Genomic DNA, 18,554 nt, shown 5'->3' with positions numbered 1-18,554 from the left:
TGTGACTAAGAAGAAGGTCTGATAAATACATATATCTTCATCGTAATTATTCAAGACATTTAAAAAATGTGAACAGAAAAGATGTAAACATGACCATCACCGAAGCGATTATATATAGTATAAAAGAAGGTTCCGCAACTAAACGATGGTTTGTAAATACGAATATAGTATGTCATTTTATGTGACTAACTGTATTCAAAACTAGGTTGTACTGCATCTCGTAGCATTCACACGAATTCGTATTAAAAGGTTTTGTTATAATGATAGTGCTTTCCAAAAACTATTCGAGGATGCTCACCTTTAATCTGGCTAATAATTCTGACAAACTTACCAGAAAATATGCAATACTAAGCGGAAGTAGATATGATGTTACGCCACACGCGTGTTGTTCAGCTCTGCACTTCAGTGAATAATAAATAAGGAGCTTAACAACGATGTTTCTTCGTGACGGGAGCATACTTCAAACAACAAAAAGTAGTTTGATTCTTCCGTAGTCTCTTGTTAGTACGCTTGCTTTTAGTGAGATTCTTTGCAAGTTCTAAACCTGTTGGAAGTATCATACAACCTCTAATGGAAGGACTGACTCTGATTCCAATAGGTCACGTCATTCAGAATCTCCGTATTGTAAAAGAGCGTAAAACGAAATTCACAAATTAAGCAAAAAGTTGTCAAGGCAAAGAAGAATTTTCCAGCTACATTCCAACATCAATCGTAATCCATTGTAGTGTTTCCAGTAGAGTTTAATTTTTACCGTGTTAGAGAACTTTAACTTCAGATTTGAAACAAACTCAGGTGAGGATTGTATAGTTCTTTTACGACTATCAAGAACATTGAATGAGTTCGATGCTTTGTTTTCTGTAGCTCTCACAGAATAGGCATAATCTGATTAACCAATATGTCATTGAATATTGCAGAAGAATCTGAACTTTCTCCACACAAAACGGTAAATTATGAGGAATGAAACCGACAAGATATCGGCAACAATTTTGTGTCTATGTTGAACCTCACTACACACATTACAGTATGATAAGTAATCTCCTAACGTCAGACAAAAATTTCTTCTAGCTGGAAATATAAATATATAAAACCACCACTATCAGGCAAACGAGTATATTTGTAAATTGCATGATACGCTACTAGCAACAAAGGTATATTAGATTGGTGCCAATGAAACGACGTCTGGTGGGAAACTCACACCAGCAATATAACACAAGGATGAATCACGTATCTAATGTCACGAACTCAGTACACGCCCAGCAAACAGGCTGGGATACTAGACAGTTGGGAAGCAGTGCGTTGTTGAACACTATGGAGAACAGACAACTGCGAATGATTTTTGTTAAGGAATTCAAAGTGAGACATTTTGCATAGCAAGTCACAAAAAATAATGTGAGCCAGGAATGGCGAATAAACACACCATTCGCCATTGATGAGTCAAATTTAGGTGACACAGCATTGCAAAATAAGCCCCTTTGTCACCGACTCACATTATGCTGGGATAAGCTCCTAGAGAACACCGTGAAAAGCAGACCCTCAAAAAACTGTTCGTGTCATTACAGACAAGTTTGGCATCACATATCACTGCGTTTGGCGGCTCCGTGAAATCGGTAAGATGTAAAAGTTAGACTCATGGGTGCCATATGAGTTGCCCCGTGATATCTCCCAATAAGAATCACCGTGTGGAGGTGGCAGTTCTTTGAGTGGAAAAATAACTTGAAAGGTTTCCTGTATCGGATTGTCACTTCCGATGAAATATGGATCTCTTACATAAATGGTTAGGACAGGAGTTGGATGGTGACCAATATTCAGAACAATGTCCCAAACGACTCCTTTACCTGCAAAAGATATTGGTACTGTTTTGGTGGGGTGATCCATCATGTCTTTCTCCGTCGAGGCGAAACATCACTGCGGAGTTCTGAATTCCAAGAAATGCAGCCCTAACCTGTCCGTAAACATCCATCAATGAACAACAGATATGATGTACTCATGAAGGGCAAAAATCCTGTCACACAAAGGACGGTGAGTTACAGTTTGAAATCCTTTCTTATTCACCGTATTCTCCTGGTATCTCTCACACTCACTACCACATCTTCCTGTATCTCGATCCCTTTTTGGGAAGGAAGACCTTCCCTGTGATCGGGCGGTGCAACATGCGGTAACGACTTCCTCGCATTACAGACTAGACTTCTTTCGCCAAGGAATCCAATTGTTGGCTGAGTGCTGCTAAAAGTGTGTGGTTGCAGACGACGAGTATTTCGATAACCAAGTATTAGTTTTCATATGTTTAACTCCGGAAATGACGCATCTGAACGGACATTTCATTTGCACCAACCTAATATTTGTGTGTATGTGTAAGGGAAGAAAAACAAAACAACAGTGAATCAAAGAGTCAGAATCTGCTGGTGTAATTTCAAATTTCGGCGAAAATGGTTTGAAATAGTTTATTCCAGACAACAACAAACAACATCCTTAGAATAATTTCAGAATCTGCCACCTGCAGAACATAGTTATGCAGAACTCCCCTGATTGGCTACGCCTCATCCGATCAGACTGTGTGTCTTTCTTTTTTTTTCTGTGAAGCAAAAGAAAATTGTACATAAATACCAAGGGATATCTACATGTTGAAGACATGACATTTTTCGGTTTTACGTCCCACGGTTATGCCAGTTAGGCTAAAGGAGACGGTGATGATTAGTAATGAAGGAAATGGTGGAATGAAGAGTGGGAGGAAACGGGAGAACCCCAAGAAAACCCATGAGCACGGTGTTTGTCCCCCACAAAGTCCACACGGCACAAGCTGGGATCGAACCAGGAACCCCAAGCACCGTAGGTGAACGCTCTACCACTGAGCCACCGCGCCTCCCTAATACATGTTGAAGAATAAAATGGATCATTGCTGCACACGTTTTCTTAGAATGGACAAATTTTTGAGAACGTTTGTAGGAATATGATCACAACGATGACGGAGACTTTACAGGCATAATTTTCAAATTTGTACTCTTCTGAAATGCTTTGAGATGTAGTGCAACTAAAACTCAGTTTGTTACACAAAAGGATCGTTTCTATTTTTTTCTTATAAACCATCAGGCTTAGTTGCTGGCCCTGTATGTGTGTGTAAAAGCACTGTCGATTTATTTGACGTATTGTAATATTTACAAGCAGAAGAATAAATCTGAAGAATGCTTAGCCATCGTATCCTGAAAGTAACAAGTTGTGTCATGCCGCCACCTATGACATGCTCAGTGGTTAATTTGCTTTGCTGTGAAACAAGAAGCCATTAAACATAATATAAACATGGTACAACCAACCTCGATCGAGGTTTGTCACTCATTCGATTACTGCCAAGTCGCTCTCTGAACGGTGAATTTCCAGCAATGCTTCTCTGAAATAAAAGAGCTGCTAAATCAAAGGTTAACATACTTTGCACTTCTAACAAAACTATTTCACACCATTTTGTTACGATTCGCAATAGCTATAGTATTAAGTAACAACTTGTATCGAATGTATATTACAGAAACCAAGTCGGATTTACTTCGTACATTCTAAGAATAGGTACTAATTAAACAAGACAGACAAGACTAATAGAGACAAAAGTCCTGATACAAATTATCACGGGACTCTGACGCAACGGAAGGAAAGATAATGCACAAAGCATTAACACATATATTAAGATCAGCATACTTCATACAGGGCACCTTGTGCAGTGGCACAAGCTGGTAAGCGCTGTGGCCACTTCTTACTTTGGAGTCAGCGTGCATCGAGGAGCAATGTTAAGATTTGGCTTATAGTCTTCGATTTAGACCATAGAGCAGCGTTTCCCAACCGGTGTGCCGCGGCACACTGGTGTGCCGCGAGGAAATCGAAACAAATTATTAATTCTATAGAAATCAAATTGCAAGACATAGGGGAAAATGTATATTTGTATTTCACATAACTATGAACCTCTACTATAAATCTACAATTTTAAGTTTCATACTGTGTTACTTTTCTGTACATTTTTAATATTGAAAAAGGTATTTGTTATCATTGTTATGACGTTATCACCATTATTGCTTCTTTATTGTTGCAGACTATTTCGTAACTTCAAATTTTAACATATCATTCAATAAATTCAACAAAGCAAATATGCATACAAATTACCTACATTTGTGTTTTAAAAGTATAGGAGATTTGTTTATTTGTTCGTTATTTAGTGACCTTTCCTTTTAGTTAAAGGTTAGATACAGTTTTCGAAAGAGAAAGTGGATTTTTAAAAACCCGAGTCCGATATTTCATTGCAGTTGTTTTGTATTTTAAAATTAGAATGAAAAATAAGCATAATGATTTACCACGGGGGAAAATCAGTGAACGAGCTTTCCTCTCTGTAAGGAGATCAGTGATCACATAAAAATACCACGGTATTTTATATTTCAAATAATATATATATATATATATATATAATATGGGTGTGCCGCAAGAATTCAAGTTACACCTATAGTATGCCGCAAGTTGAAAAAGATTGGGAAACGCTGCCATAGAGCATAATCAAAGTTAATCGCGACCAGTGTTACAAGCCAACCATTCGTCTTATATATATGTATACACGTTTTGAGGCACCTGTTCCCGAACCACGTTTAAATTGACTTAGTTTTATGCGCAAGAGTAAAATACAGATGGAAGATTTAGTCTACACTATGTTTTTTAACACATTATTATGTATATTACAACTGCACATTATCATTGATATCTGCACGTAAAGTTCTTTCAGACTTTTGTCTATACTAGTAGTTTCTATTTGCTGAATACTATCTACGTTCATTATTGTGTACTACATTCATTAATTCTCACAATCCACTGCAATGATTTAACATTATATAAATTAGAAAATATGTACATATTTTAATCTAGACTAACATATCCAATACTCGTAACATTAGGTTGAAAACATTAAAACTATAAGCATTGTTCACAATAAAATATATGATTCATATACAAGAATATATGATTTAAACAGGAAGTCTTTGTCATGTCAACGTATTTCACACACACATTACCATAAATAAATAATTATTTAAAAATCTTATTGTATGACCTTATGTGATTTATTACTTTTTGAAGATGTGCTTCGAAATAGGGGCGAACCTAAAGGAGTGTGGGAGTAACCAGTCCCCACTCAAAATTCATTCAGCAAATTCAAACTTCTGATGATTTCATATTGAAACTTTGGTAACTGTGATGCAACTAATCATTACGTTTAATCAGAATCAAGCTGATTTTAATAATAATAATAAATAATTAAAGTTACCGTTTTGGTGCAGCTGTACAGAAGTGTTATTCGTCAAATTTATTGAAATTCAGCAAATACATATTATATTTTATTAAACGTTTATACACTGTGAAACAGTTCGGCAAATTCACATATTTGTCGGGATTTATCAAGACCATTTAAGATTACTTCTGTAATACTAAAACAGAAGACAATAAAATAAACTATACTCGATAGTTAAACACGAATCACAAACTTTTGTTTGCATTCGTCAAATATGTACGATATATCTCTAGCATAGCACTGAAAAGTAGGGTGAGGAATCGTTATTTTAAAAGTCAATTCAGAAAATGACCATTTTCTTCTTAAAAATCCTCACTATTTAAAAATTAATTTCGAGTTTCTGAGGAACTCTACACTGAAACTTTCGAAAATAAAATACAAACGAACACTGTGGTTTTACATTTAATTAGAATCAAGTTAGTATTAATCAAAGAATAAACACTTATTAATTTGTGCCGTAGAATATCTTTATCGTAATATAAAGGTACTGAAAACAACATGACAATTCGTCATCGTTGTCGTCGTGTTGCGCCTAAATTTCTGGATGACAATACTGAGTCGCAAATTTATACGCTGGAGTCTTTTTATTCAAAGGAGTTTATAGCAGTGTTATACGTTACTTACCCTATCCAAGGAAAATCTGAAGAAGTGCATAGAAATAGTCAAACTTCTTTTCTCAATTTTCAGTGCACAAATGAAGAAAGAAAATATTAGTATTAACTGTATTGTGTTGCAGAAGAAGTTCCTTTATATCAAATGAGTAGATCTCAAAATATGAGACAGGTATTACCATTGGCAAATAGTATTTGTCGCCTTATTCTAACAACCCTGGTGACATTGCATCTAGTCAGCAAATTAAATCCAAATTAAAAATTACATATAATGACAATGACGGACAATCGACTAGATTCTCTTATGATGCTGTGTACCGAGAAGGATATTGTAAGCAGTCTTGATATTTTAAATTAGACTGCTGTTTACAGATGGAGACTCCTTAAACAACGCGTGCCCAGTTAGTTTCAGCACCAATTTATAGTGATTACCAGACTTAAATATAAGATATAAAATTTCGTACAGTATATAAATCCTTGTTTGGATCAAGAGTTTGAATTAATGTGTATTTAACTAAGAACACTTCTTTCGTACAACTGTATAATGCGAAGTTCATTTTTGTGACTACAAGTATGTTATTGTTGTTATTATTAACTTACAAAATATATGAGTTACGAATTAGAAGTACACATAATTCCACACACAAAAGACACCTTGTTATTATTGTCTTTTTGTTCTAACTTTAATACGCGTGAAAACTGAGTAACAATTTTTGTTTTTACTCGAGGTATTCAAATATAAGACTCAGAATGTTCATTTTTGTCGTCAGTAAATGCAGAGTCTTCTGAAAGAGGAGGGTATTTTACGAAAGTTTATGATAAATTGAAAATAGAGTTGTCATTCTTGAAGTTTTACCCCATCTTGATGTATGTATTAATATTTTTACATTAGCAATATCTCGTAGAAATTAATTACAAGCCACAAGAATAATGGTGTGAAGCTTAGATACAAACTTTAAATTTACAATACTTTTTTCCTAAGCTCTTTATCCAATAAGAAATATGAATTTTGATATGCACTTTTTATAAAGGTCTCTTTATATTAGTATACTTAAAATATTTTCTAAGATCTCTTTATATTAGTATACTTAAAATATTTTCTTCCCTTGTATATGTACATAAATCTATCTAATAAAAATTTAAAACGCATTCTACAATCTAAAACTGTGTATTATTAAACGAATAAGATACAAGAATATTGACGTAATCACTGGCAAGCAGAGAATATTTCAGAAAGGCTGAACTGGGAATAAAAATCGAGATTGTAAGACGAACTTCCAATATTGCATCTCGTTATTCGGCACATCGTATTTATCCAATTGGCACATTAACCCAATACAACCCCCTTTTCTTATGATCCTTCGGAATGCCCTTGCTTACAAATATATTCGTACAGAATTGTTCACTAACAATAATTATGCTTTGAACAAATACAATGTTACTTTCATTGGGATTTAAACTGTTTTACATTGTGTAAAGCTAAAAATATAAGCTATTTTCAAAATAGTATGTTATATGAGACCTTCGAGGTAAAAACTTATACAATTAATTTATTTACAACTATAAAGGAAACTAGCAATACTTACACGGGGTTTCTTTTGATTTGATGGTCTTCTAATTCTGTTAACCCAAGTTTCTATAAATTTTAAAAATCCTTCCACTAACAAACACTTTTCCTCCGTTGAAAGTGGAGTATACAGATCACAATACCTAGAACCTTCTAAAATTTTCCTCGTTCCTTGATGATTTAGAGGTAGAAAGTACATACGAAACCTCCAATATTTTAATGACTGAAATAAAACGAAAACAGAAAATTTATGTGTTTTTGCACTCTATGTTTTCAGGCTTTAAAGCAGAAGCAAATGTTAAGAGAAGGCAATATATAGATTAGAGAGCGGAGGTTCACTTAACCTTCTGAATCATTATTTGGAAATATTTCAGAGGCAAGAAAATTTCGGCTGGCCGTGCATCTAATCTTTTCCAATAAGTTTCACTTGTCCAATACACCTCTTCTTTAAAGCTAAATTTCTACGTAGTCAATTACTGTTTAAGAAAACTTCTATTTTTACTAATTCACCCAACCAACATCTTTGGTGTCAAAATACTTTATAGACCACAGGGTGAACACCTATTGCAAAAATAAGAGGAAAGAGTATTAACATTTAAATGGAGTAAGTCACTATCAAGACTTACAAATTTATTGCCAAAAAATACAAGTTATAAAATGGAACAGGTAAAATGAAATGAAGTTTAATATTGTCAAAATAATGATCCAATACAAATCATAAAAGGGAACGGGTAAAATCAAATCTGAAGGAGGTCAGGCAAAATATTTGGGAGGGGAACAAGTGAGCTAGGAGTGCTAAATACACTGCAAAATTTCTGAAAGGTACACAAGATGGACTACGAGGAATACAAAGGTGTATATCCCGTCAAAATTAGAGGTTACCCGAGGTCAAAAGTACCAATGACACCACTACTATTACGACTTATTTAAATGTAATTTCGAACACCACTGAAAACAGAGCGCGGGGAGCAGGGAGAAAAAGCTTTACATTACCAGACAGTAAATGAAATTTCAATAATCATGTTCTATCAAAGAAATATATACAATTTTATATTATTATTCCAATATTAATATTTTAGGTTTATGTTCATCATTTGCATTTCCATACACACATCTGCTCAGAATGTAACTTCGTCAGGTAGAATTGTAAACAAAAAATAAGAAAGACATAGATTTCAGTAAAGCAATCAACTCACTCAAAAGATACTCACTCATTTGCTCTTCTGCACTTATTGCACATTTTACAAAAATCATGTTAAATATCGATTTTTGCTTACAGATGCCAATATTATCAAGACACAGGTGAAAAAAGGTTTTAGCAGGGATAGCACGTATTGGAATTATTTATATATGCAATAAACGATTTGAAGATATTTACACTAGGGATTAAAAACTATTTCCTGCAACACAATATGAAAAGATTATTCTTCAACTGGTTTACATTAAAATATAGTAATCCAGTTGAATATACTGGAGGACTCAAGTTGATAATGGTACACGAAAGACTGTATACCCAAATTAATTGTGGCCGGTTTGTTTACGTTCCTATGTAAAACTTGACAGGATGTATCGTAAGTAAAATTCAAACCACTACGTCGGGTAGTACCCGTAGTGTTACACATCCAGCATACAAAGTCTGAATATGTAAGTACGCAGACCGATAGTGGCCGCTTTAATAATGAGACCGTAAGAGTTGTTTATATTGTGACATATAAATCAACGCGATAGCCACACTGGAACACCGCTACTCGTGAGATCAGGGAAGCTAAGCAGGTTCGGTCCGAAGGAAGATGAGTGACTGTCCGTACTCACTAAATGGTGTTGACCTTGCGGCGTCTTCCCAGGGTTGTGAGTACAATTGGGGAGTTACTTGAAAGCTAGAAGTAGCGAATTCTGGTCTAGAAAGTCAACATTAACTACCAGAGAAGCTAATGTCCTGACTACACATCACCCCAAAGACATACATGCTACAAGTCGGCTGGTAGGCCCTGGTCCTGCCAGAAGTTTACGGAATTTAGTGTATTATGTATACAACATCCTTATTGTAATCTCATTTTATTGAAGTTTCTTAGTTTTTAATGTATGGAGGTATTCGCATTGTATTATGTTGACATACAACAGAGTAAAAATGAGATAGTTACTCCTCAAAATAATTTAACAAAATCACACTACTCACCGAAACTAGAGCGAAATCACTATCACCTCTTGTACATATGTAATGATCTAAATAGTTCCAATTATAGTTTTCAAGTTTTTCTGTAGTGAAGGACACCCAAGAAACTTCATATGTGTCATGATCGGGTGCTTGAAATTTGTACCTGTAGTGAATGTTGAATGGTGGATATGGATGTCTAAAAATAGAAAACATTTTCTCAAAATAGTATAAATTTACAAGTTATTGCATAAATATACTTTAGCACATGTGAATGACTTAACAATTTCAATTAAGAAATCAGAAACATTTCAATAAAAGGATTTTCCCTTTTCCGGAACTGTCTCCCGAAGATTAAGAGCTAAACTTATTATAGTGATCTAAAAATAATTATGCAGACATACAAAACTTAATAATATAACGTCTCCGTAAGTTGAACTTAGTATAATAACTTCGTTAATACAACTGTCATAGTTTGGATACTTCCGTTTCCCGAAATAGTATTATTAATCATTCCTATGAAAGTATGACACTAGTACTGGTTGTATATATATATATATATATATATATATATATATAAAATTGGGGCCATTGGCCAACTCCGTTATGAGTAAAGATACGAAAAAATAGAAAAAGAGGAAAGTTGTTGGAAATAGATAGTTTTTAATTTAAAATGTTGGAATTTTTGCACTCACATTAGCTGTTACGGCTTCACAATGGTAAAGTACCCTATGTTAAATGAAACAGCACGACTGCCAGTTCAGTAAGCTGTTCTCTTGAGATCTCATCATACCAATAATAGAGCGTTGTTGAGAAAAGAATTTGAGGCGTTCAAGGTTCCCCTCACATAACAATGTGGATGTTCCCTGTGCCATTTTTGCATGTCCTTACGTTCCGTTCGAACAGTCTGCTGAATTGGAAACATTGGTTTCTCATTTAACACAGTGCGCTTTATCAGTCTGGTGTCCAAACTGCTGGTACAATTGGGGGAAATCCACCATTTTAAACTGAAAACTACCCATTTCCAACAAATTTTCTCTCTTTCTATTTTCTCGTATCTTCACTTATAACGGAGTTGATCTATAACTCCGGACTTTTGATACACCTGGTATATGATCCTAGCAGCATTAATGACAGAAACAGAAGAATAAACTGTCTTTTAATGAGACAGCGAGTAGAAGACACGAATTTTATACGAAAATCCCATTAGCACCTGTGTTAAAAAAAACGAAGTTATATAATATCTTCATTGTCATAAAAATACTGCTTTCAGATGTATTAGAGCTAGCTCCAGTGCAGTCACTTACCAACCTTCAGTATTATTATCCGTGTATCTCTATCCAAATATTCAACTTCATTATTGTACATAATTGTACGAAGAGAATTCCATAACCACATTAAAGGAGAATAATAGAAAAGAAACCTAGTTAATTGATTTCATCTGTTATCAATTTTTATCAATAATTGTTCCTGTTTCTTGAAGCTTCTTGATTACAACTTAATGATGCGATATCATACAACTAAATTACATAGCATATATCAAACTTAACTTCACTGCTGATACTTCAATAGGAACTTATTTAGCTTTTTATCTAAAACAATCAAAGATACACTATGGGGGAAAACAATGCACTATAGTGTTTTACATTTTCACACGTCGAGTTTCTGCTTATATTTGCTTTGTTTCTCATTCTCCCATTTCTCTATTATATATTTGGGTTTTCTTTGTTTTTGTAATTTTCTTCTATATATTTGTATATTCTTAAATTTCTTATTGTTAATTTTATTTAATATTCTGATATTTTTTATCAAATATTCTGATACTGGTTATCAAATTTTACAAACCTATAGGGGCATGTAAAATCTATTGTTTACAAAACACGTCTCACTGCTATCGAGGACCTGAAATATCAAATAACAGCATCCTGTAATGACATTTCCGAGGAAACATTTAGGCAAGTACGAATGAAATTTCGTAACCGTCTATTTTACTGTCAAGAAGTGAATGAAGCTCATTTCAAACATCTTCTACACTAAAGTAAGTAGTATTTGCTTACGTATTGCTACAATATTTGCTTTATTATGTAATTTAAATGTTTATGAAAAGGTTGATTCACGTCAATGTAACTAATTTTAAGGTAATTTGGGACTGTATATGCGAGTTGTTTAGTTTTCAATCAGTGACACTACGCAGTCCTACATATCTCAAACCAAGTTCATCTTGTAGTGATTACCACTTCTCTGAACTCAAAACTCTAAATTTTTTCTCTTGTTGAGACCTTTCCAACGATATATTATACGACCCCCTTTGCCATTTGAAACTTTTAGGTTGACCCCACATACCCCTATATGGGGGTGTCTGGGATGAACCTTTTATAGCTCAAAATTCAAGCCCCTCACAATAATGACGTACGTGTTTTTGCGTTTGCTCATATATATATATCATGCCTTAAATTTTATAAAGTGGCTGACACATACTCTCTCAATTTCTATTTATGTTCTATATTTCACGCAGTCATGAACTCTATATTCTTAAAGTACTGCATATAAATAAAAGTTTAAAAAAGAAAAAAGTAATGGTTTGAGTCATCATGGAAACTACATACCTTGGTCTATATCTGGTAACTGTGATTGCTGAGCCATTTAGCGTGATTCTGTGAAAAATTCTTCCAATGCTAAGTAAATATTGTTCATTAGGCTCTGTATCCTTAGGCCTTGATCTCACTAATGCACTTACTCCTCCCTGAGACTGCATCGTTGATGTGTCCGATGCTTGTGATTCTTGCTTTTTTGGTTGTGACAATACAATCCACTGAAATCCCTGCAATTAAAACAAGCAAAATTTGTTCTGACTGCAACTTATGACAAAAGAATTGCTCAAATACATCCAAAGGCCAACACATAAATATCATTTAAGAGTTATTCATAATTAACATAATACTGATGCTTTGCAGTATTTATACAAATATTTTATATCTATGAAAGTAGTAAACGAGTTTTAAAGAAATTCGAAAGTAACGAGATCTAGGACCTCGAATATCTATCTAATCTTAATATACTTTTAATGTGTTCGATTACTGTCCAAGTTAATCACACAGCCTGAAGTTTTCCTGGATTTTCCTTATCTTGGAATTCTTTAGAAATGAATCACAATGTTTAATAAAGTTAAAAGAAAAAAATCGTGAATTTAACTGTGGTGCAAGCAGGGAGAAGGAGCAACAAAATATTGTGACCGACAACGTGAGAAGATATTTGCCACTAGACTTAATAAATAGTCGTTGTTTGCTGGGTGGTGTTAATGCACGCTTTTTTCTCTTAAGCTGTCAACAAAGTTGGATGATACCAATCCAGACTATTAATACACAGAATGTAAGACTACTGTCATGTATGGTTAATATCCTCACCTTCAACCCCCGTCAGAAACTGAGTCAGGCCGTTTTGAAGACTAAAAGCTAGGAAGAGCTTCCCACGACAGGAATCTTCAGTTGGGTGGTTGTGTGTGAATTTAAATGGTAAGAACTTACTTGTACTAGTTGTACAACTATTTTTTCGAGCTCGTGGATTTCTCTGTTTATTGCTCATGGAGTGACTGACGAAGAGAGCAAAAGCGACTCTTCAAATAATATTACATTAAATTATTGAGGAATATCATATTCTTAAGACACAGTATACATTCAACTAAGAGATATGATTAAAAAAAAAAAAAAAAAATTACTGAAACTTTCTATACGGTTAGCAGAAAGCTGACAAAAAGTTATTAAAAAAAAAAAAACTCATGCATGATAGACTAATCAGACGTCATTTTTCTTTTTTCTTTCTGTGATATTGACAGTCATTGTCTAACATTTCTGGAGTTATTTCCTCTGACTTATGAATGTTATACTAAGGTTTAATATAAGGTTTCTGCTTGTTTTGACCAAAAATTTTCCCTTACTTCTCTTGACTCTCGAAAGAAATTCAATGACCACTGGAAATTCCTTGTAAAATCGTCTTCTTCCTCCCCTACAGCCGACTTTACTTCATCAAGTTGATAATTTTTCTCATGAGCTTTTATGTACTTTATTTTTATCTCATTTTCACAAACATACAAAGCCACTGATCTAAAATAATCAGAAAGCACATTTGTGTTTGTAGGCTACTAATAAAAGAACTGAATAGGTAAGAATTCGTTACGGCTCATGATATCTTCCTTAAATTTCTTGACGTACGCTTCTCCGAAAGGTCATACTTTTCTTAAACTTCCTCAATATTTGTGACCTCTAGTACTCTATCCTAAGTACAGACTTGTTCCTTTTCTAAATTATATAGTTTTATGCACGATTTTAATTGTTAAATGATTTAAGATGTTTCAAAAATTTTGTTTTCTGCTTGTCAAATATACTGGCTTTTCGTGAAGTATCAATAATGTAATTTTACATTTAACAATTTTTAACATGGCCGGCAGTGCGAGAAATAAATAAGAGCTGAACTTCGATTTGCGGCTCCTAAGTAAATATATTATAAAATAGTTAAAACTCTACATATCTCATAAAAATAATATTGTCACATCTACAAATACTGTATAATATGTTGCATATCAACTCAACAAAATTTCAGTATCAAAACTACGAGAGAAAGTGTTTTTCGAAGCCTTAGTGTAACTTCCGATTCTTCCACCTCACGGGGTTCTTGTCAGTTGCGAAAAATGATTGGAGTGCTCAGGATGTCCGCACCATATGATAAGTTAAGTATTATTCGTTTCCTATGGTGCAAGGGACACAAGAAACAGATATCAACAGGGAAATGGAGCTAGTGTGTGGGGACAAGGGTTTAGCACCTCAGAGTGTTCAGTGTTGGTGCAAGGAGGAGAAAATGTCCCAGACAGGAGCTATAATGTTTACTCCATAGGATGGCGATCCAGATAGAGCAAGCATTATATTTGATAGTCGTAGATAGAACGTTTGCTCGAGCGTTGACGATGAAACAAGTTATCCGAAGAAAGCTCCTTTCAACGTCAGCCACACATAAGCAAAATTCTACATACAACTTTTAAAGACACAAAAGATTCAGCATGATAATTTCGAAAATTAACAAATTACACAAATAAATTAAAAGTAAATTTTGCACCATGTACTCAATAGACAGCCACGAGGCATGGGAGACGACATGCACAATCGCAGAAAATACTCGTCAATCGATTTGAGAATTTTAATTATATTGATACTTACATCACTTTACATAGAGAAATAACTATTAAAAAAAAAAGGTAATAGTAATGGATGTGTCCCTTAATATGAATTATAACTGGATTTGATTAATCACAGAACATAATGAAACAGTGTCTTGTTGCAGCAGTGTAGAATGTGTTGTGAGCTGTCCATCCTGTTTTTTGCCAAGTAAGTGTCTCCCGCTAAATCTCTTCAGCTCTCGCTGTTCGCGTGGGTTTCACGCGTTAAGTGACGTAAGAGCGGACAGAGCTGTGATTGGCTGAAGAAGTGTTGATCAAGGTCACTCCGCCCACATGCATTCGCTGCGTGAGAGAACACACATACATACACAGAGAACGTCGTCTGCTAGCTCTTTTAAATTAAAAAGAGAATTAAACTGCTTGAGCTGCATATTGCCAAAATGATGGATAAATGAGTTTATGACAAATGGCACCCGAACAGCTGATAGGTAAAGTTCTGGTGAGATACGTTTATCCTAAGGACCCTGGCAACACTTATAGTTTGTGTCTGCGTATGACGAGGACACACTGTAAGTTGTTGAAGCACTCTTCACTTGGGCCATAGTTCATATGGGTTAAGTTACAGTTCACATAAACACTTCACTTCACTTACTGCTGCAATCACGACCATATAAAATGTTTATTCAGTCCATAAATATGTAATATATCAATAAATGTATAGAAATATATTTATTATAGTCCTATTAGTTCAAATGTAAATTCACTTAATACTTAAAGAAATTGAATATATATCACATACACTAAAATATTGTAAATAATGTGAATAAAATGAGAAAACACTTCAAGCAATGAATTAATTTCAACCTTTAGAAACACTTTCACCTATGCAATTAATTGAACATAAAAGAAAAATGAATATTGAAATAAATATAGATATATTTTCCAGTTCGGAAAACAACACTTCACGGTTCATTTATAACACACTGTTTATACTTTTACTATCTGCACACGTCACACTGTCCAAGTTATTCACCATTCACAATCTACACCATGCTCCAGAACAATGTCCAGTCCATAGGCCATCCTCTTCGTTCATTCTCTTCCCACTGAATGAACACTCGGCGATTAAATCTTCTGCTCCTATCCTCTTCCCATTGGATAGGGCTAGGTCCATCGGTGGAAGTTCTAGAAGGTCTCTGCATGCTACAGTCTTTTAATAGTGCTGAACTATTTTCAAAATTCGGCGCCAATATGAAGATGCATGGAATACTATAACTTATTGTGTATAAACTTATTGACGTATAATTTGCATCTTCCTTTTTTTTTTTTTTTTTTTTTTTTTTTTTGTGACTTAAAATGTGCTGCATTTGCTACTGCTGCAATCGTATTAAGTGGAAGTGAATAGAATGTGTGTTCTTCTTATTGTTTGGACCTACATGTGTTCTTCCTTGTGTTGTATTCTTCGTGTATGGATATCAAGTGTATGTTTTTACGTATTACATGTAATTACTATAATAAGGTTAAAATAACATAATTATGGTTAAAAGGAAGTTGACTTGGGATGGGTTAACAAAAGAAATGTAAGTATTTCTTCTTTCATTCTCTCCCTTTTTTTTCTTTTTTTTTTTTTTTTTTTTTCAAATCACTCCACGAGTACAAACTACGACAAGCACGCCCCAATCCACAACGCCTTCGTGCAACTTCATCAAATAAGTACATGGTACATGATAAATTAATACTGAAATATACCCATATAGGACATGATGCTGAATAAAATATATATATATATATAGATAATATAATAAGCCTATAGATATAACCTTAACGATGACTGTTACATGAATACTATAATGAAGAGAGAAATAAACCAATATAAGCTCGAATGATGGAGAATTATATTGGGGCAATGTCAGATGTCTACAGATGCCAACCTGTATCCATCTTAGGGATGGTCTGACGACTAAATGAAGAAGAGCCAACCCACAAAAACCATATAAACCTACCCACTGTAAGTACGACCACGAAGACACACAGAGATGTGGTTACAAAAACAAGTTATACTAAGGAAACCCCATAGAGTTTTATAGAAGACAAAAAGAAAACGATGCACATGAAATTCATGGCGAAATGTGGTCGTAGGTCTTAAGGTAAAACTTCAATGTTGTTCCAATAACAACAAAAGGAATACTGTAATAAACGTGTATATTACTCTAATATCTCCTAACATATCTCTAAATTCAAACTGACTTCTTCGAAGTACTAATGGTAATATTTCTCTAATAAATTCAACAACTTTCGCTCATCTAAATAACCATGTTGTATATACCACAAAACATTTTCGTCGACAAAACTAGAATGTACTCTCACTTCTTGATCTTTATTATTGATGCTACACAATTGATCTTCTTTACTTTCCTCTTCTTCTTCGTTCAAGTAATCTCCGTTGGCTTCTTTTTCGGCTCTCTCTAAAATATCACTGAACTGTTCTTCATCCACATGCTTCTTCAGAATTTCTAGCCATTTTTTCCTAGTAGCTGGTGTTGGTCTCCACAGCTTCATTCTAGAAACATTCTGAAATCCTATATATCTGCCACTTTGCGGATCTAATACTTCAAACACATTTTCACCAACTTGTTTCCACAGTAAGTAAGGTCCACGGTACACTTCACACAGTTTGGCTATACGTTTGTCTACCAAGCTACTAATATTATACTGACGTAAGAAAACTAAGTCACCTTCACACAAAGTTCTTCGAGCTCTCTGATGAACGTTCAGCCTTTCATTTCGTTGCTGAATGATTTTCTTTCGCCGTAAGTCAGCCATTATTAATTTTCCATTCCAATCTATACCTTCTTGCTCATTTACTGTTTCGTTGTTTTTCACAATTCCAAAATGTGACAATGTAAATTCTTCTGGCTTGATGTTAAGATGTAATTCTGCAGGCGCTATTCCCAAACTGGCGCTAATAGTATAGTTCAACAACAAACAAGCTTGCACAATATATTCTGGCCATGAGGAATGAGAATCGCGGCACAACACACGCAAAATTCTCTCTAAATCAGCATGGAATCTTTCGATGACATTTCCTTGTGCGTGATAAGGCGTAGTATAATGTATTTTGATGTTATATGCTTCCATAGCTTGTACGAATTCCTTGCCAATAAACTGTGGTCCATTATCTACTAAGATGTTCATAAAAATACCAAGATGAAGCATGTATGACTCAGTAAGACATTTTGCTACACTTGCACTTGTTGCACGACGAAGTGGATATGCTACTAAATAACGTGAGTATACATCACACACTGTTAACAGATAAGTTTCGCCATGTTTACCTCGAGGTAGAGGACCAACTAAATCTGCTGAGACCAAATAACGTATGTTTTTCGCTGGCACTGATTGCATTAAACATTTCACTGGGTGATGGTCTACCTTCGTCCTCATGCAGACCTCACAATCAAGAATGTACGATTTAATGTCACTACGCATGGTTTTCCAGTAAAACATACGGGAAATGATATTAAACACTTTCATAAATCCAAAATGACCGTAATGATCATGATAGCCAATCAAAATATTTTTCACTAAACATGGAGGTACACACAATTTTAATCTGTCTGGGAAGTGAAAATCTCTCACCATCAAAATACCATTTTCCAAAGTGTAATTTTGTTTCCAATTTCGAGCACTACTACGAAAAGAATTCTTATTTGCACTGCTTTCACTTTCACTTATATTACCTTGTAAAT

The 18,554-nt window shown here is 34.4% G+C and overlaps 1 protein-coding gene across 5 annotated transcripts in view; it reads right to left on the bottom strand.

Moving 5' to 3' along the window:
- Positions 1–18,554, bottom strand: part of Iml1 (GATOR complex protein Iml1) — a 172,219-nt gene that overhangs the window by 51,613 nt on the left and 102,052 nt on the right. For 4 of the 5 annotated variants that reach the window (XM_081771495.1, XM_081771497.1, XM_081771499.1 and 1 more), the window contains 4 exons: positions 12,245–12,459; positions 9,663–9,837; positions 7,506–7,709; positions 3,309–3,382 (listed from right to left, as the gene is read on the bottom strand). In XM_081771495.1, coding sequence (XP_081627621.1) covers positions 3,309–3,382; positions 7,506–7,709; positions 9,663–9,837; positions 12,245–12,459 — 668 coding nt within the window. The remainder of the gene's footprint in view (positions 1–3,308; positions 3,383–7,505; positions 7,710–9,662; positions 9,838–12,244; positions 12,460–18,554) is intronic. The other variant, XM_081771498.1, reaches the window with a different exon arrangement.

Source organism: Thermobia domestica, chromosome 9, assembly GCF_964235325.1.
Source record: "Thermobia domestica chromosome 9, izTheDome1.hap1.1, whole genome shotgun sequence".
In the NCBI taxonomy this organism is placed as follows: Eukaryota; Metazoa; Arthropoda; class Insecta; order Zygentoma; family Lepismatidae; genus Thermobia; species Thermobia domestica.
Note: the sequence above shows the minus strand (reverse complement) of the source record. Positions and strands in the feature narration are given on the sequence as shown.